We start from the raw sequence: 20,580 nt of genomic DNA on the forward strand, positions 1-20,580 counted from the left end.
GGCTTTTATACTTTAGCCAAGGTTCTTTGGTTAAAAATAAATAATCTTGGAGCTCTAACTAAGGATAAATTGATACAATTTGGAAGCTTATAGCTCCAGCTCATCGATTACAATATCCACTTGGCAGATAGGCAGGGATATCAAAATGACGTGATCACACTATAATTTCAAGTTAATAACAACTGAAATGCAAAATAACAAATATTATGTTAATTGACATTCATCTTTTTTGACCTCCAGGGAGACCTGGAGACCGGCTCGTAGCCCGCCGGGGCCTGCCGGGTAAAGCAACTTCCCCGTCGGGCCCGCCGTGGCTATATAAAGGCGACGTCGGTGCTTGTCTTTTTCACAAAAGAGGTACATTGAAAAGTCTTCACCAAACTTTCTGGCAGCTTTCCACATTCTCAAAGCATTGTAGCAGTAATTTTTTAAACCCTTCCTTATTTTATTGATGTTTTTTTGAGTTTTTTGCGTTAAAAATTTCTTTTATCAATGACAGGAGCATTTGTTTGAAATAAGTAACCGTGCGTGAATGCACTGGCACATGGTTGCAATTGCGGCTAGGTGTGTCATTGCAAAAGCGTAGGGTGATTATGTTTTATGTTGCTCCCAGTCATTCATGCTTTGGCACATGGTTGCAATTGCGACTAGGTGTGTTGCTGCTAGAATGACAGGAGAATCTGTTCGCCACAAAAGTTACATTTCCAATCTTGATACTTATTTAAATTTGTGGCAAAATTCCACTTGGGTCCTGGACTTTTTCCACCTGCCTTTTGCTTGCCCTACGAAGTGGTGCTCTGCGAGGCAGGACCTGGCATCGAGGTAGGAGGTCTCCTCAAGGAAGCGAGGCTTGAGACACCAACATCACCACTCACATTCCCGATGGAAGACATACTTATTGGATGCCTGCAATACCAATAAACATAGCTCAGTATGCTATCTCTTCTTTCACCGCTCACATTCCCGGTGGAAGACATACTTATTGGATGCCTGCAATACCAATAAACATAGCTTAGTATGCTATCTCTTCTTTCAAGTATTAATCAAACCAAACATTAGTGTTATAATCAATATCACACACAAGCGTAGTAGTGAAGCCTGAAGGGAATAAACCTCAATCTACTCAAACATGAGCAAGCAAATACAATGGTGAATCAAATATGTGATCAGTCCATCCCAAAAGTAGAGATATGGACCCAAAGATTCACCTTCCTACCCCTTTCATGAATCAGTCCAGTCCAAAAAAGAACTAATGACCCATGATCGGAGCTCTAATCGAAATAGCAAGCAAATACAACGGTGAATCAAACATGTGATCAGTCCATCCCAAAAGTAGAGATATCGACCCAAAGATTCACCTTCCTACCTCCTTTCATGAATCAGTCCAGTCCAAAAAAGAATTAATGACCCATGATTGGAGCTCTAATCAGAATAGCAAGCAAATACAACGGTGAATCAAACATGTGATCTGTCCATCCCAAAAGGAGAGATATCGACCCAAAGATTCACCTTTCTACCTCCTTTAATGAATCAGTCCAGTCCAAAAAAGAACTAATGACCCATGATTGGAGCTCTAATCGGAATAGCAAGCAAATACAACGGTGAATCAAACATGTGATCAATCCATCCCAAAAGTAGAGATATCGACCCAAAGATTCACCTTTCTATCTCTTTTCAAGAATCAGTTCAGTCCAAAAAAGAACTAATGACCCATGATAGAAGTTCTAATCAATTTAGAAAATATAACAGTGAACCAAACATGAGATTAGTCCATCCCAAATGTAGAGATACCGACCCAAAGATTCACCTTTCTACCTCCTTTCAAGAATCAGTTCAGTCCAAAAAAGAACTAATGATCCATGATCAGAGTTACGTTAAGCTTTTTTTTTTTTTTTGAAGACTATTCATTTTTTTACCTTTAGTTTTTCTTCTAAATTTTAAAGGATGACCAAATTTAGAGGAAGAGGTGATGTGATGTGATGTCTACTACAGGGTTATATAGAGCCGCCAAATATGGAGGGGGTACATGACGGGTCCGGCGGGATTCTTGCTTGTCCCGCCGGGCCCGCCGGGTTTCATCATAAAACCGCCGAGCCTGCCGAGATTGTTGGTTGTCCCGCCGGTTCTACGTTTTCTACCGGTTTTCGTAAGTCATGATATTAGACATGTTATTAACATGAAAAAAATAGTGATAATAACAACAATAATTAACATTTAACAAAATGCGTCATCACGTAATTAAAATCCCTGCAAATAAGTTAGAATATTCTTGATTTGAAAAAGAATAAGTGTTTTTACAATAAAACCTCCCAAAAAATATTACATGGATTAGCTTGCTGCTACCATTCCCCCCCTCCTCAACTGTGTTTTCCCTTAACACAGCTTCATGGACTGAAATAGTCTTTGGGTTGACGGCGGCTGGCAAGGCGGTTTTTAGGTGCTTGTAGAGCTTTCTGATATCTGATGCGTTGTTCTTTTTTAAGGACTTGCAGAAAATGAATAGTGACTTTTTTCTAAAAGTTCAATGGCAGAATAGCCAACAAACCTTTCTGTCATATTGCTGATCACAGGCCCAAAAATCTTTGTACACCATGTGAAGAATCCTGTGTAAAATGCCTCTTCAAATGCCAACATATTATTGGATGGCAAGAACATACATCTGGCGTAGAAGCCGTAGAGGACTTCTTCTGAAGGTTGTCAACTCAAATCATAGCACAAACCTTTATTACCTCTTCTAAGAATGACATCCATGGGGCTCCTGCTTGCTCAGGCTCATGAAAAACTTGGATACACGTGAGCAGCATTCTGCAGATTTTATATAACATTGCACATGAGAGGTCAGGGAGGCTCTCGAAGAAGTTCATGGCACCCGTTAGGGTTTTCACCATGTAAGTTCCTCAGTTGTTGGTCCTTGCTCTAGAGCTAGCAGTTTAGGGTAATTGAGCCAAGTTGGCCTCTTCTTCTTTAATGCTTTGTGTGCCTGCCATGTCCTTACCCTTGGTACAGGACATAATCTCATGTCCTTCTGGATTGCTGCAGGTGCTCTTGTAAACAAAATGAGGTACCTTGAGTTCTTGTTGAGCCAGTTTTTTCTCCATTTGGGGTGGAGAGCATCTGACCCCTCTTCTTGTATATCTTTGTAAAGTCTTTCTTTGACTTGCAGTAGCTCCACCTTTATTCAAGGGTAGGGCAGCAAGACTGTTGATGCCATTTAAAATTAATTTGGTTGGAAGTGAGTTGTGTTACATTGACTCAACTCCCAATCCATTGCTTCTTTCCATTCAGCATCCACTTCATGAACAATATGTTCTTTTAGTGCATCTTCTTCAGCTTTAGAAAACTAGACCATTGGAACTTGTTCCTCTTCAGTGATTGGTACTTGGAATTCAAAATCTCTTGTCTATCCTTTTGTTGGCAAGAGATCCTGATTTACCCTTGTAATTTTCTGTGGTAAAAGCGCACATTTGTAAGGCCCCCATTATGAGGAGAATCCATCGTGCGTGAAGGAAAATCACTCACCGGAAACCAAAATTTTCATGGATAAGAATTAGGGGCAACTTTAAAGGCCTCGGGGGCGGAGGCCCTCGAGACTTTTTTCGCCGAAATATTCTTTTTCGCCGGAATATTATGGCCGGCCGGCGGCCGGAAAGTGGTCAGAAAACAACCGGTCGGTTGGCCGGTGGCCGGTAGTCAATGGCCGGTGGCCGGCGGTCGGAAGTCAATGGCCGATGGCCGGCGATCGGAAGTCAATGGCCGGTGGCTGGTGGTCGGAAGTCAATGGCCGGTGGCCGGTGGCCGAATTCAAAAGCGGACTTGTATTCTCAAGGGCGCCCACACATGGGCGGATTGGAGAGTCCGATTTGGACTTATTCGCACAAGGGCGGCTATACATGGCTATCTCTCATAAGAGAGGGCAGCCCTTTTGGCCTATAAAAGGAGGCCATTTCTACACACATTTGATATAGTGTGAAGTTGATGCAACAAGGTGAGTGTGAGGTGGTGAGAGTGAAGCAAGGCGGGAGCTCCATTAAGGGTATTATCCCTTTGTAAACTACTTCTTGTTTTGAAGTACTAAAGCCATTGAGTGGCTGCTTTCTCGTGGACGTAGCCCACATTGGGTGAACCACGCATATCGTGTGTACTCTCTCTCTCTCTCTACTCTATAATCTTGTGTATGTAAATCTGTCTCTCTCCATTAAGTAATCTACTCAATTATCTATTTAGCTACGTCTTATTTCCTAACAACTGGTATCAAAGCAAGGTTTGCTCGTAGCTAAATTATCTCAAGGAAAGGATTCCTTGAATTGAGTGGGAGTTATGGCGGAGGAAGGGAAGCTCAAGATTGAGAAGTTCAACGGCAAAAACTACCAACATTGGAAGATGCAGATTGAAGACTATCTCTACCAGAAGGACCTCTATTTGCCACTAGGCGTTCTTGCGAAGAAGCCCACAACAATGGCAGATGAAGCATGGATTGTCCTTGATCGAAAGGCACTGGGAACAATCTGGTTAAGCTTGGCGTCAATGGTGGCCTTCAATGTTTCGGAGATGAAAACCACGGAGGACTTGATGAAGTCACTTGACGACTTCTACGAGAAACCATCGGCATCCAATAAGGTATTTTTTATGAAGCGCTTGTTCAATCTAAAGATGGCAGAGAATGGTTCAGTTGCAGAACACCTAAATGAATTTAACACAAACATAAGTCAACTTCGATCTGTGAAAATCAATTTCGATGATGAAGTGCGAGCTCTCCTTATACTATCATCTCTACCGGATAGTTGGGACAGCCTTGTGATGGCTGTAAGTAATTCTATCTCTGGCACAAATACTCTTAAGTTTGATGATGTTGTGGGTGTTCTTCTAAGTGAGGAAATGCGAAGGAGAAGCACAGGAGAATCATCAAGTGCTGCACTATCAGTGGAAACAAGAGGAAGGCTTAAGGAGAGGTTCAAAAACCAAAAGGGTCATGATCGCTCAAGGCGGAGCAAGTCACGCACAAAGTCAGTTCTTGAATGTTGGAACTGCGGCAAGAAGGGCCACGTCAAGAAGGATTGCTGGTCCGAGAAGAAGAAGGAGACAGAGTCTCAAGACAACAAGCCAACATCGGAGGCCAATGTGGCAAGTAAAGTAGAGCAAGATGCTCTAATTCTCTCATTAGACAATGTGTTTAATTCCTGGATAGTAGATTCCGGGGCTTCATTCCATGCGACACCACACAAACAACATTTCCAAGACTACACAAAAGGTAATTTTGGGTATGTATACTTGGGAGATGATGAAGCTTGTGAGATTATCGGCAAAGGTACAGTTTCTGTCAAAACTGCTAACGGAAATGAATGGAAGCTTAAAGATGTTAGGCATGTTCCTTCTCTTCGCAAAAATTTGATCTCTACAGGACAATTGGACGATGAAGGTCACAACATTGCATTCGGAAACAAACGGTGGAAGATCTCAAAGGGATCTTTGGTGGTTGCAAAGGGTGAAAAAGTCGGTACACTTTACTTGTGTACTGTTAGCACGCAACCTTCAGCTTGTGCAACAACTATAGAAGTTGAGAGTGCGGTGTGGCACTACCGACTTGGGCATATGAGTGCCAAAGGAATGCAAATCCTTCAAACAAAGAAGCTTCTACCAGGTTTGAAAGAAGTGAACTTAGAGTTCTGTGAAGATTGTGTTTATGGTAAACAAAAGAGGGTAAAATTTCAAAAATTAGGAAATGAAAGAAAAAATAAAAAACTTGAGTTGGTTCATTCTGATGTTTGGGGTCCTGCAAGTACACCATCACTTGGTGGCTCATTGTACTATGTAACATTCATAGACAATGCGACTAGAAAAACATGGGTTTATGTCATGAAGAATAAATCCGATGTATTTTCCATATTTCAAAGGTGGAAAGACTTTGTGGAGAATGAAACAGGTACCAAGGTTAAATGCCTCAGATCCGACAATGGAGGCAAATATTGCAGCCAAGCTTTTGAAAGCTTTTGTGCTAGCAATGGCATTCGGAGGCAAAGGAAAACCCCAACGACACCTCAACAAAATGGGATTTTGGAAAGGATGAACAAGACAATCATGGAACGAGCACGAAGCATGCGGCTACATGCAGGACTACCGCTTGAGCTTTGGGCGGAAGCTGTAAGTACTTCTGTGTACTTAATCAATCGGTCACCCTCAACGGCATTGGATGGGGGAGTTCCAGAAGAGGCATGGACAGGTAAACCGGTGAATTATGCATTTCTCAAAGTGTTTGGGTGTGAGGCTTTCATGCACATAGATAGAAGCCTAAGATCAAAGCTAGATGCAAAGTCCAAAAAGTGTTTCTTCATTGGATATGGAGAAGGAGACTTTGGGTATCACCTATGGAATCCTGAAGATGGTAAAATCTTAAGGAGTAGGGATGTAATTTTTAACGAACAAAATATGTACAAAGATTACTTGGAAAGAAAACAAACAAAAGAAACAGGTGATGAGTACATGGACCTTGAGGACGGTGAAGACTCAAGGACTGCAAACGGTGACAATGTGCAACAACGTCAACCAAATGAGGAGCCTCAACCTATTCCCCGAAGATCTACAAGAGCAAGTAGACCTCCAGAAAGGTTTGTTCCTTCCTTCAACCATCTGTTGATCTCAGATTCTGGAGAGCCGGAATCATATGAAGAAGCTATGCAACATGAACTCAAAGAAGAATGGACGAAGAGCATGCAAGTGGAGATGGACTCACTACATCGCAACCAAACATGGGAGTTGGTTGAGTTGCCTAAAGGTAAGCGGACACTTCAAAACAAATGGGTGTACAAGCTAAAGGAAGAAGAAGGTGGGAAGAAAAGGTACAAGTCTAGGCTTGTGGTAAAAGGTTTTTCTCAAAAGAAAGGTATTGAATTCAATGAAATATTTTCTCCTGTTGTAAAAATGAACTCAAGTAGGCTTGTCTTAAGCCTTGTGGCTGCTCATGATCTAAATCTCGAGCAAATGGATGTAAATACAGCATTCCCTCACAGTGACTTAGAGGAGGAATCTACATGCTTCAACCAAAGGGGTATGAAGTAAAAGGTAAGGAGAAAATGGTTTGCAGATTAAAGAAGAGCTTGTATGGTTTAAAGCAAGCATCAAGACAATGGTACTTGAAGTTTGATCGATGGATGTTGGATCATGGATTCACAAGATGCAACTCGGATCACTGCGTCTACACGAAGAATTTGGGAGATGGAAAATTCATCATCCTAATGTTGTATGTTGATGACATGTTGATTGCAAGTGCTAACATGCAGGACATCAAAGACCTAAAAGAGGAGCTGTCCAAATCTTTTTCAATGAAAGATTTAGGTGCTGCAAAGAGGATACTTGATATGAAAATATCAAGGGACAGGACGAAGAAGACAATAAAGCTATCTCAAGAAGATTACATCAAGAAGGTACTAGAAAGGTTTGGAATGCAAAATGCAAAACCAATTTCTACACCTTTGGCTGGTCATTTTAAACTAACGAAGGATATGTGTCCAAAGACACAAGAGGAGATAGCCTATATGTCTAAAGTTCCATATGCTACAGCGGTAGGTTCTCTAATGTATGTTATGGTCTGGACAAGGCCAGACATTGCACATGCAGTGGGAGTTGTGAGTAGGTTCATGGACAACCCAGGTAAAGAGCATTGGCAAGCTGTGAAGTGGATACTTAGTTATCTAAAAGGGACAACAACAAATGCTTTGTATTTTGGAGGAACTGATATTTTTCTAGAAGGGTATGCTAATGCAGATATGGCAGGTGACAAAGATACTCGAAGGAGCACTACTGGCTATGTGTTCACGGTTGGAGGCACAACAGTAAGCTGGGCTTCAAAGCTGCAGAAAGTGGCTTCACAGATTCTTAGAAGAGCTTGGATTCAAACAAGACAATTGTATCTTGTACAATGATAGCCAAAGCGCTATCCATCTTGCGAAGAACTCAGCCTTTCATTCAAGGACAAAGCACATTGAGGTGAGATATCACTTCATACGCACTCTTTTGGAAGAGGGACAACTAAAGCTAGGAAAGGTGCATACAAGTGAAAATCCTGCAGACATGTTTACAAAGGTGGTCAACAAGGAGAAGTTGAGCTTTTGCTCATCTTCAATCGGCATTCAAGGATAAGAAGCCAGAATGGAAAGCAGTCGCAAGTTTGGTTTGGAGATCAGTCTCCAAGTGGGAGATTGTTAAGTATGGAGCCTGATTTACCCTTGTAATTTTCTGTGGTAAAAGTGCACATTTGTAAGGCCTCCATTATGAGGAGAAGCCATCGTGCGTGAAGGAAAATCACTCACCGGAAACCAAAATTTTCATGGACAAGAATTAGGGGAAACTTCTCCGCCCCCGAGACTTTTTTTCCGCCGGAATATTCTTTTTTGCCAGAATATTATGGCCGGACGGCGGCCGAAAAGTGGTCGGAAAACAACCGGTCGGTTGGCCGGTGGCCGGTAGTCAATGGCCAATGGCCGGTGGTCGGAAGTCAATGGCCGGTGGCCGGCCGTCGAAAGTCAATGGCCGGTGGCCGAATTCAAAAGCGGACTTGTCTTCTCAAGGGCGGCCACACATGGGCGGATTGGAGAGTCCGATTTGGACTTATTCGCACAAGGGCGGCTATACATGGCTGTCTCTCATAAGAGAGGGCATCCCTTTTGGCCAATAAAAGGAGGCCATTTCTACACACATTTGATATAGTGTGAAGTTGATGCAACAAGGTGAGTGTGAGGTGGTGAGAGTGAAGCAAGGCGGGAGCTCCATTAAGGGTATAATCCCTTTGTAAACTACTTCTTGTTTTGAAGTATGAAAGCCATTGAGTGGCTGCTTTCCCGTAGACGTAGTCCACATTGGGTGAACCATGTATATCGTGTGTACTCTCTCTCTCTCTCTACTCTATGATCTCGTGTATGTAAATCTGTCTCTCTCCATTAAGTAATCTACTCAATTATCTATTTAGCTACGTCTTATTTCCTAACAGTTTCCATATATGCAAAGGAGAGTGGTGGTATGTCTATATTTGGTTGTTCAGAGGTACCTGCCTCCTCTTGTGCTTCCATATGCCCTTCTCTCAGAAACTGGTTGGCTCTCTCTAAATCCTCTATCTCCTTGAGCAATTGCTCTTCTCTTTGTACCTCCATTAAGGCGAGGTCCTGTCTTTTTGCCTATTCCAGCTTCAACTCAAGTTCTAGGTCCTTGTTTCTCTTTTCCAAAGTCTTGTAGACTTCATATGTCCCCTTGAGTGAAGCTATGACTGGGTTTTCCTTGATCTGCTTTAGGAAGGCTGCTTGGTCATTGATTCTTTGCTTTGAGTTTTGAAAAGAGGCATTTGCTACATTTAATTGTACTTCGAGCTTTTGTACCGATTAAGTAGTGCTCAAAAGTTTGTTTGTTACTTCAGTCAGCTATTGGTCCTTGTTTTCAACATGCATCTGACAGTTTTGTAAGAAGATCTCCTAAATCTTCCATCTATTTTTGTTGCCTTTCCTTGGCAATTTGGTGTTTCTATCCTTCATTTTTGAGCTCTTTGATCTTGCCTTGAAAATTCTCAATGATGTTCATCATGTCTTCAAGCTTGCCTTGGAGAGCATCAATTACATGTTCCAACTCTCTAGCTTTAGCAGTACAAGGCTAAGAGCTGTTGTTTGCATCTTCTCTGTCAACTTCTGCATCTGCTTTTCACTTCATTAACTTGGATGATCACGTCATCCGTTGTTTCCCATTCTTCAGATTCTACATGAGGCTGCTTAGAAGTTCCAGCAGATTCGGCTTGCAGCTCTTTCGACGATTCGATGGATTGTGCTTGTGGCTTTTTAGTTGGTTCAGTTGATTCTGTTCGTGGTGTTGTAGAAGGTCCAAATTCATCTTTTTCTATTTCCTTGGGATGTTCATAACTGGCTTCCTCCTCTTGTTTCTCTTTTCCTTTTGCTTCCTCGCCTTCATTGGATTTGGCAGTTGGTGAAGGGCTTGGACTGGGCATTGGTTGGTCTCCTTGTTTAGTAGCGGGTGAAGGTGATCCTGGAGACATTTCTCCTTGTTCATGTTGTGGTTTTCTTTGTTGTGCAGCTTCTGCTTGCCTTTGTTGCATAGACAACTCTTCTCTTGCTTTCCTTTGCGCTTCTAGAGCTTCTTGTATCTTCAAGGCTTCGGCTTTTGCATACATTTTCTCAAGAAGATCCCTTTGGACCTTCTTGGATCTTCATCTCAAGGTTCTTGGTCCTAGGACCCTTGACTTTCGTGGGGCTCCATGACTCCGGGTTCTCTTCTGCAGCTTGGCAATTTCATTCATAAGATTCTTTCTCTCTTTCAAAACTTGTCTTTTTCTGCTGAGGTTCTTCTTATTGAGGGACTGCCACTGCTTTCTTCTTCATTTCTTCTCTCCTTGCCCTCTTTTCTTCATTGTCAAAGCTTTCACTACTATGGGCTTTGGGATAGATTTCTGTTGATTCTTCATCTGATTTATATATTCTTTTCTTCTTTGATCTAGTGGTTGCTGGAGAGGGTTGAGCTGAGACTATCCAGATCTGGGGCTGGCGGCAAGTTATCGTCCATTCCAATGGCATGGTATGCAATCTGCGTTAGAAATTATGGAGCTCTCAGATATGTTACTTTTCCTTCTTTCTTTGTGCTCTTGAGTGTTGTAAGCACGTACTGAGCATGATCTATTGTTTGCCTTGTTGTTGACTTTAACACTTGCATGAAAGTGGTTGCAACCGCATAATTTGGGGTAGTGTATCTTGGCGGTCTCTTTGAGAGGATGTGGAAATGCTAGTGATAGAGACGGGCAGGATCCTCCACTTGATTTAGAATGAGGTTGGAGAAGGTGGCAACAGTTGTATCTTTGGTGAATGTACTAGTTGTTTTCCTATCTCTGGCCCTCATTGTCATACCTTCAGTGGATAGTTTTAGTACTTCGGCCACTATGTCCTTGTTAATGACCACTTCAACTTTCTGCCCTTGTTGATTTGTGATCTGAGCAGATCCATCTTCTTTGATGGTTAATAATAATTCATAAGCTCTCTGGAACTATACTCCACATGGCTCTTGATCGTAGAATTCTTGAAGTCCTAACCTTCTGTTGGCTTCTTTTGTGGATGGCTTCAATGCTACATCATAAATTTCTTTGGGTAGCATCTGCAACTCCACTTGGTTTCCATCTTCGCTCTTGAATCTGCCGATGAAGACTGTGGTATTGTGTTCTTCAAGCTGTTCCTTTGGTAGGTTTGTTACCTTCGTTTTCATTGAACTCGGCTCCAACTGGTATGGTGGAAATTCTTGCAGATTTTCTTTCTGAGTCATCCTCTTCGTTGCTTTCTTAGCCGTTTGCATTGCACCTACAAGGAGAATACAGTTCGTGGTTAGAAAATTCCACAAATTTCACTCTGAAATGTCGTGTGTCTAAATTGCAGGCAAATGATGTCCTTTTTGCTTCAAATCAATTTTGAATCATGTAGATGCATAAAAACATGTAAAAATCAAAATCATTCAATCCATGCAAAATTTGCAACTAAAGTAAATAATTGCGATTATTTATAGTTGGAAAATTTCTCAATATTTTTGCACTTTTGACTTCGCAAGCTTTAAAAATATGTGATTTAGATACTCTAAGTGAAGTGTGGGCTCATTTGAGTGCATAGGGTGGAAATGGTGCCATATTTAGGCTTCAGACTCTAAAATAGTAAATATGAAGAGATTTTAGGTTTTTTTTGATCCAAATGTGATCAAACTTGATTGGTGGGCTTGTCACCTCATGTACTTTGGTCCCATAAGGTCAAAGTTGAAATTTGAACTCATTTTGATGAAAAAGTAAATAATCATGATTATTATCTTTTTCATCAATTTGGACATTTTTTGTTACAAGTTGATTCTAGATGTCATATAAAGTCTGTGTGTGAAATATGGAATGATTTGGATCAAAAAATGTAACAAATAACTCAAAACTTGGACAAAAGAGCCTTTAGTGCGTATTTTTGACAAAATCAAATTTTTTTTTTAATCTTTTGGTCTCAAATTTGACATGTGGCATGAGATAGATGTGTACAAGTGATAGGTGAAGTGACATGATGATTTTCAAGCCAAATGTGCACAAAAGTAAATAATCACGATTATTAACAACAATTGTACTTTTTTCTTGAAAAGATAATTTTATGACCTACACATCTTCATTACATCTAAAAAAAGTCCTAAAATAAATTTGGTAAGATTTGGTCGTATCGGCATCACTTTGTGCTCTTGTCGACTATGAAATAACCGGTTTTTGTCACTACTTGGTGTGTAGAGTTGTTTGGTAACTTTTGAATCCATGGGCTTGTCGAGTACATAGTCCTGATGTTGCTCATCCCGTTTGGGCTTACTTGGAGCTAGTTTGACTTCATATGTCAAATTTGACAGTTTGTAGTGTTCAAGCTATTTCTTGCTGCTAGAGAGCTTGCCTTGATTGTTTTCTTGAAACCATCTAGGTAATTGTGTATAGACTCGTCTATAAGCTGCCTGTGGAGTCAGAATTCAATTTTGGCATGTGGCAAAAACCTAGATTATTTACTTGGGGACCCCCTCGACCCCTGCCAAATGGTCATCTAATGATATGGAAGTGTTCTATTATCTAGGGGCATGCTACAGTTCAAGTCTCGTCCGATTTGGTTGAGCAGACAGGATGCTATGGTCGCTTTTGTGTCGTAGGAATTCGTATACAACTAATATTCTAGGGTTTTTTCCTGGGCCTAGGCTTGCTACCTGACTGTATAGAAATGTTCTTTGGTGAGTTTAGAACTTACCCCTCATGTCTCGTGTGAAACAGGGATGAAAATAGCTAACTGTGGACTCCGGAAATCGCACGCGAAGAAGGTAGAGAGCTCTCTTCTCCAAGAGTGACTAGTGGCAATGAGGCGATTTTGGGCTATCTTGGATATCTATACTCGGACTTCCCAAACTATTTTTCCCGAGATTCCTCTGTTAGTCCTACTAGGTCATGAAATCTACGTTAAACTCAAAAATTTTCTCGATTGGACTCCGATAGCTCATTTTGCAAGAATTTGCAAAAACAGACGCTAGCGACCTAATTTAGGCTTCCCTCTTTAGTTTGTCGTTTTGCTTGAAAATTTTTGTGCGTGTCTGTCTTGTTCTTCTGATCATCAGCTTATCTTCACTTTCTCTATCTGAGCTCATTTGCTATTTATTATTAATTTTATTGAAAAATCAAAGAAAATAATAAAATGCACTAAAAAATCAAATTAAAAAATCAACAATTAATAAAATCCATTGAAGAACAGTTTTGAAGTAATATATTCAGACTCACCTCTGTAGTATCCATTGCCTTTTTCTTGATAGGGCCCATTACTTTGAAGACAACCAAGTAGCGATTCGTACACGAAGAATAACAATGTAGAGTTGCAAAAAATGAGAATACACACACACCCTTGCAGAATGAAAACCAAGTGAGCATATAGCTCACCTTATAAAGCATTGCCACCTCTGCCTTTCATGCTCATAGCTGACTGTAGAGCCTATATATCGAAGGAAAGCTTATGGCAGCAGCAGGCTTGTATTGAATATCCACCATTTCCACACAGTACATAGCGGCACTCCAGCCTCATTAATCCCCAAATATAGCATGTGAGGGGGGGATACATTCATCCCAGTCACATATCGTCAGATCCCTCAAAGCGCCCTCGTCGAACAGGGTATTGCAAATACGGTTCTTTTTTTTAAAAACTTATGACAGAGTTTCTAAAAACGGCCCTATATAAATATAAGTGGCAGCTCATGCATCATCTCCACGTGGTGGGGTATAGAGTGAGCCTCTTTAGGTGAGTGGTAGAATTCTACAATTACAAGAGCGCATGGTATATTTCCGTCAAGTGATAGAGTTATGAGATAAATCAATGTTTTACAAGGGTTAAGGCAAACCCAAGGGTTACAATGTGGTAGATATGATAAAAAGTCCGATCTAAGAGAGACAAAGAGAGAGAGAGAGAGAGAGAGAGAGAGAGAGAGAGAGAGAGAGAGAGAGAGAGAGAGAGAGAGAGAGAGAGAGAGAGAGAGAGAGAGAGAGAGAGAGAGAGAGATAGATAGATTTCATTATCGTCCACGGAGGTCAGATATGACCCATGGGACTGGAAACAAAAACATTACAATTCGGTCTTCTAAGAGAAGGCATTAGATACATATCAGTTAAGGACTGAGGGTCCGTCAAGAGGGTGGGAAAAAGAAGCAAAACCTAGGTGGGGTCGGGTAAGGGGATAGTCCCTTTGGGAGCTCGAAATTCTTGGATGATGGCCTTACCTCCTCGATATACTGCCCATTTTCCTTGTTTTCGTGCTTCATAGACCTTTTTGAGTTCTTGTTTCTTCATCTTGAGTTGATTCAAGGTCAACTCCTCAGCAATCCAAACCTTCGTTCCCTTGAGGAGGTGGGATTGGCACAGCACCCTCACCCGCTCCTCTTTTTCCTTGAAAGTGAGAAGGCAATGCTCAAATGGAACTTGCCTATGGGTGTCATTGATCCAAGAAATGGATTTCGGCTTGATGTTGTTTGTTTGAAGAATATTGTTGAGCTTGATAATTTCTTCTTCGAGGGTATCATCAGTGGTGCACCATGGTGAGGAAAGCCCACCAATCCGGACCTTGAAGGAGTTCTCTTCCAGAAGTCTTTGTTCTCGAAGTTCCGTTGTCACACATGTCTGCACTTTTTTAATGACTGCAGAGTGAGCTTGGGTGACTTTGGCTTCAACTTCTTTGGCTTTGTCTGTGGCAACATTGACCACAGAGTTGAAACGTGCCTCAAGCTTGCTAAGGCACGCTTTTAGGTTGCGATTCTCTTCCATAAGCTGATCAACAACTCTTTGAAGCTCTCCGATCTGATCGCTTTTACTCGGCGCTTCTACAACGGCTGCAAAACTTGGTCGACTCCTCGCAGTACCCTTTGGGGTATTCATAATGAGAGCCCACTACAATCCAATGGGACCAGGTGTAGATAGATAGATAGATAGATAGAGAGAGAGAGAGAGAGAGAGAGAGAGAGAGAGAGAGAGAGAGAGAGAGAGAGAGAGAGAGAGAGAAAGAGATAGAGAGAGAGAGAGACCCACCCTTACCCATGGGAAGGCCTACCACCTGGTGAGGGGGGTCATCACCAAGTGGTCAAACCTCCCCTACAACCAATGTAGGGGGGAGAGAGAGAGAGAGAAAGATATATATATATATATATATATATATATATATATATATATATATATATATATATATATATATATATATATATATATATATATATATATATAGAGAGAGAGAGAGAGAGAGAGAGAGAGAGAGAGAGAGATAGATAGATAGATAGTTCTATTATCGTCCTGGGAGGTCAAATATGACCTATGGGACCAAATGAACATGTCACGTGGTGTGGGTGGAGTTCATAAGTGACTCTCGATGCTCAAAAATGGCTGAAATGAGCGTCGCAATAGAGAGTCCACATCGTGGTTGGGAGAGGAAGGTATGTAGGGAGAGCTCATGGCTGAATATATGGGGAAAAGAGGACCTAATGTGGTCAAAAGCTGAGCACTCAAGTAGTGTGTGGTACTCACTCTCTCACACTTGACGAGGGCATAAGGTGCAAAGTCGATGACACTCCTCGCCAGTGCCCCAACGTCCTGTCTCGCAGCGTAGAGAATGGGAGCTAAGACGAATGGAGGCAATGGTGCGGATCGCACTCAACGGGATGGGCTCAAGGATGTAGGAATGGGTTCGGTTACCTCGTTCTGAGAAGAAGAGAGATTTGTAGTTTGGGGCAACGTGTGTGGTGTAATGGCTGAAGCGAGAACCTCCGGATTTCTCCCAAGCCATGATACATTGGCGTTGTAAGAAGGCCTCATTAACTTGGGAGTCGATCGCCGCATCCTTGACCAAGTGACATGCATCCCATCTTCCAAACCATTTCTTGATATCAAGCATCCACCCCGAACTTAGTATTTTGCTCTTGCATGTCTTTTGAACCTTTTGACTTGCTTCATATGCGATTCTAGGAAGTCGATGCAAAGGGCTACGTTGTGTCTTACGCATGTACTCCACAACCCTTTCCATGCCCAAGACCTCAATGGGAAGCGATCCGGACTCAAGAAGTAAGAGCATGTAGGGTGTTTGTGTCTTGACTTGGAGAAAGTTGGTGAGAAAATGCTTTTGAACATTCTCAAACTCTTTCCAAGTAGACTTCCCGATGCTTCCACCCCACACCTCCACTCCATAAAGAAGCACCGGTGTCACCAATGTGTCAAAGAGGTACTTTTTGAGAGCCCAACACTTGATCTCTCCTGCATTGCACATGTTCTCAAATGCATAATAAGCCCTCTTTCCGGCTTCCAAGCGACGCATTGCACAATCCTTCCATTTATGATTGGATGGAACCTCAAGGCCAAGGTACTTGAAGTGATCTACCACTTCAAGTTTCTCATTGTTGTATACAATGCATGGATTTTCATCATTGAGGGTCTTTACAAGCATAACCTTGGTTTTGGATCCATTCACGATCAGCCCGCTATGTAGGCAAAAGCGTTCCAAGACACTCATAAGCTTTTGTGCATCTTCTAAGGTATGTGCCAAGAGCACTACATCATCGGCATAAAGCAAAAGCATGATCACCGCATTTCCAATCTTAACCTCTTATATGCCTTCTTGCTACATAAAATCAAGAACCATGTATTCCAATTCATCAATGAGTAGCCCAAAGAGGGTTGGGGAAAGTGGGCATCCTTGTTTGACACCAATAGTGCTTGCAAAAAATTCTGAAATTCCATCTCCCATACGTAATCGACATATCACTTTTTGGTAGATGCGAAAGACTGCATGCATAAATTCTCTCGGCACTTGAAGGCTTTGCATACGTCTCCAAAGATTTCCTCGCGGTACCATGTCAAAAGCTTTCTTGAAATCCACAAAGCAACAATACAACTTTTTTCCTTTCAATCGAGACGCTTCCATAAGAACTCGAAGAGTGACAAGGTGATCAATAGTTCTATGATGCTTTCGAAAACCTGCTTGGCCAAGCGCACGTTTGCCATTCTTTTCAGCCCATTCACTTATCTTCATCTCCATGATACATCCAAATAACTTTGCCATCAAAGAACCAACCATTATAGTGCGATAGTTGTTCACATTGTTCACATCTCCTCCTTTGTGCAAAGGTTTGATCCAATTTGCACTCCAATCATGAGGCATGCCATACTGAAGTGCAAGGTTAAACATATCGCATATCCAATATCGTGTTTTCTTGCTTGTCCATTTAATCATTTCAGCCTTGACACCTTGAAAGTCACCTGCCTTGCGAGTAGCAAGTTTCTCAAGCGCGCGGCATACATCTTCAATGGTAAAGAAGGGAGACATAAATGGAAGGGAGCTACAACCCTCCATCTTATCAACATTGGGTTGCTCATAGAGGTTCTTACAATGCATAAACATATCCTCAAGAGTCAAGTCACCAAAGCTCTCAACGCGCTTGCCTTTTAGATTTTGCCAAAACTTGCCACATGCATGTGCTTTCTCTTGTGCTAAAAGAAGTTGTTTTTCGACTTCCCACCTTCTCCTCTTCTTTTGAACAAGTGCTTTGTATGTGTGTGAACATTCCAAGTAAACTTCCTTGTCTTTGATTGCATCCAATCTTAGCAAGTGTTTTCGGGCTTGACTACATTCCATGTCAAACCATTTCTTCTTGGTGCTACCCTTCTTAGACCTTTTGCAAGACATGTGTTTCGCCGAAAAGCATTCCTTCGCACAAGAGAAAATTACTTCTTTGAAAACTTTCCACTTGCATTCTAATGTTGGGCTCCCTTGATGCTCTATCATGCTTAACATTTGGTCCACCATATCAGCATATATAAGTGCTCGTTTGAAGTCTAGACGTAGGTACAAATGATTCACATCATGATTGGAGGCTACATGCTCGGGCCGTTTACCACACTTGAGGTCAATACATAACATCCTATGATCCGATTCCGGATTCCATTCACCAAGTGTAAAGCTTTGTATGCATTCTAGAGTGGCTTCTGAGAACAACATATAGTCAATCACGCTAGCACCATTGTGCTTTCTACATGTAAAGTCATTGGTGCCTTGCCATAGAGATACACCATTTGCAATGAGCATTCCGGTACTATTGCACATATGTAGAAGTGACTTTCCATAGTGATCCACTTCGTTTGGATCATTAGAACTTCGATTATACATGTATGAGTCATCCACTCTTCTTGATACATGCGGCATGTCGACTTGTTGTGTGTCGTGTTGTAACATATTTGTGCGAGCATTCATGTCTCCAAAAACAATGACTTCACCTTGATCCTTGTAATGAGCAATGTCTTCCTCTAGTTCAACAAAGGGCTGATCTCTATCCATATTCAAGCGAGCATAAAAGTTGGAGTCATAGTGAGGAATGTAGCAGCCGGCCACAAACATGACTTGACCATTTGGTGGGCTGATTTTCAGCCATAAGTAGCGTTTATACTTATCTTCTTTGACAATGGAAACATCTTTCAAACCCTTTTTGGTCATACATGCTACGCCTCCTTGGCCTCTTCGTTGCTTTGCATTTTTGGCCCACATCAAAGAATGTACATCGTATTTGTCAAATCCAAGAATTCGTTGCGCATCATGCTCCCATGTTTCGACAAGAAGTATCACATCGGAGTCATTGGTAAGCTCATCAATGCCAATTCCCGCATTCCATGGATACCCGTTACAATTCCAAAAGCTTATTCGCAAGCGTGAGTTGGTCTCATAGATCATGTGTCCCTATTTGTTGGGTGGACTTGCATTCTCCTCAAGTGCCTTTTCTTCTTGAGATGATACCTTAACCTTCTTTCTTCTTTCCTCGTATGCTTTGCGACGTACATTTTGTTGCATAAGAGTGCGATCCTCATATACATTACAACCCGTTCCTTTGAGGTAGATCCAACCATTGTCAAGGATGATCTTTCTCTTTACCTCATCAGCCATGGTACATACAATAGGTCTTTCTCCCGAGCGAGGGACTCCTTGTTTTCCAACTCGATGTGCACCATAAGCCATGATTCCTGACATGCCAAAGTGTGTAGCAAAAAACTCTTCAATAGCAACCGCAAGAGATTGGGGTGTTTCCATGCTTTCCTCCTTGATTCCACGAATGACGATGTTCTTTGAGCGTTTTTGTCGTTCTTGCAATTCTTGAGTGTCCACATTCTCTACATTCTTTGCTTGGACAACGGCTTGCGTGATAGGAGATGTAGAAACCACATTATCCTTACATATATCAGCCCATGATTTGGATGCATTTCTCATCTCACATACATCATGTCGTATTGTATCTATCGTTTCCTCTTTCAATACATGATCACTCTCAACTTTGCTCAAGCGCTCTTTCACTACATTCATGTCCACAAGAGAGCGTTTACATTCTTGAACTTCATTCTCAAGATGCATCAAGCGTGTTGTTTGCATTTCAAGAACCTTCTTGAGGTGCTCATTCTCCACAACGAGAACTCTTAAAGTACCATTCTCCATTGCAAGTGCGCGCAACTCTTCACCTTGCTTGTTGACGGTTTCTTGTAACGAGATCAAGTAAGCCATGATCATTGCTTCCGTTGTTGTAGACGATGTGGTTGGATTAGCATCCAAATTCCTTGGAGATTTTGCATCATTCTCCATGGCGAGTGTGGCTTTTCCACCCTTGCGAGTTTTGTCTGACATTGCCTTCAAGTCGGCAACAAAAACGCAAAGTTTTGACAGTTTTTTCAGTTCTGAGATGCTGTTACAGCAAAGCCTTCCATTACACAGAAAAATTCTGTCTTTACATCAATGCGTAGAGGGCTTCGTGCTCTTCGATTGAGGCTATAGATCACCTAAATCGGAGTTCGGATGAGAAAGTTATGGTCAAAAGAGTGAACTGCTGTCTACTAGGTCAAAAAACGGCTGTGTGTCAATGTAGGAAAGAGAGAGAGAGAGAGAGAGAGAGAGAGAGAGAGAGAGAGAGATATTTTGTGCTACTTGCTGCCAACACAAAGAGAGAGAGAGAGAGAGAGAGAGAGAGAGAGAGAGAGAGAGAGAGAGAGAGAGAGAGAGAGAAGAGTGTGGCGTGCCGTGTGTATCAAGAGAGAGAGAAAGAGAGTTGTGCTTGATAATGGATGAGAGAGAGAGAGAGAGAGAGAGAGAGAGAGAGAGAGAGAGAGAGAGAGAGAGAGAGAGAGAGAGAGAGAGAGACCCACCCTTACCCATGGGAAGGCCTACCACCTGGTGAGGGGGGTCATCACCAAGTGGTCAAACCTCCCCTACAACCAATGTACCAGTGAAAGAGTTACAAAAGCTCACAAACCATCTCTTTTTTAGCTAGGCATAGTGGCCAAGAGTTTTTAGTAAGAAAATTCCTAATAGTGCCAAGCAGCTCTTTTGTAGCAAACCCATTTGCTATGTATTTCTTCATTAGGTGACATATTGCCCGAAAGGCAGTGAACGAGTCTGAGGATGAGTACATAATAAGATAAACCATGCCACAACAAGTTTTTAATGCTACCTTATGTGGACGATTACTCTTCCTTTTGAAATACTCAATCAGGCCCAATTTTTAATAAGA

The 20,580-nt window shown here is 41.8% G+C and overlaps 1 protein-coding gene across 1 annotated transcript; it reads right to left on the minus strand.

The window, feature by feature from the left end:
• Positions 1–14,215: 14,215 nt before the first annotated feature.
• On the minus strand, positions 14,216–14,821 carry LOC147456948 (uncharacterized). Its single transcript, XM_086513483.1, has one exon. It carries the CDS (start codon positions 14,819–14,821, stop codon positions 14,216–14,218), a length of 606 nt encoding a protein of 201 aa, XP_086369609.1.
• Positions 14,822–20,580: the final 5,759 nt, after the last annotated feature.

The sequence above is a fragment of the Adiantum capillus-veneris genome, chromosome 5, assembly GCF_014529385.1.
Source record: "Adiantum capillus-veneris isolate H3 chromosome 5, ASM1452938v2, whole genome shotgun sequence".
NCBI classification, from domain to species: Eukaryota; Viridiplantae; Streptophyta; class Polypodiopsida; order Polypodiales; family Pteridaceae; genus Adiantum; species Adiantum capillus-veneris.

Excerpts from the sequence above, each read along its gene's own strand:
- LOC147456948 (XM_086513483.1), bottom strand. The coding sequence starts at position 14,821 with ATGGAAGAGAATCGCAACCTAAAAGCGTGCCTTAGCAAGCTTGAGGCA.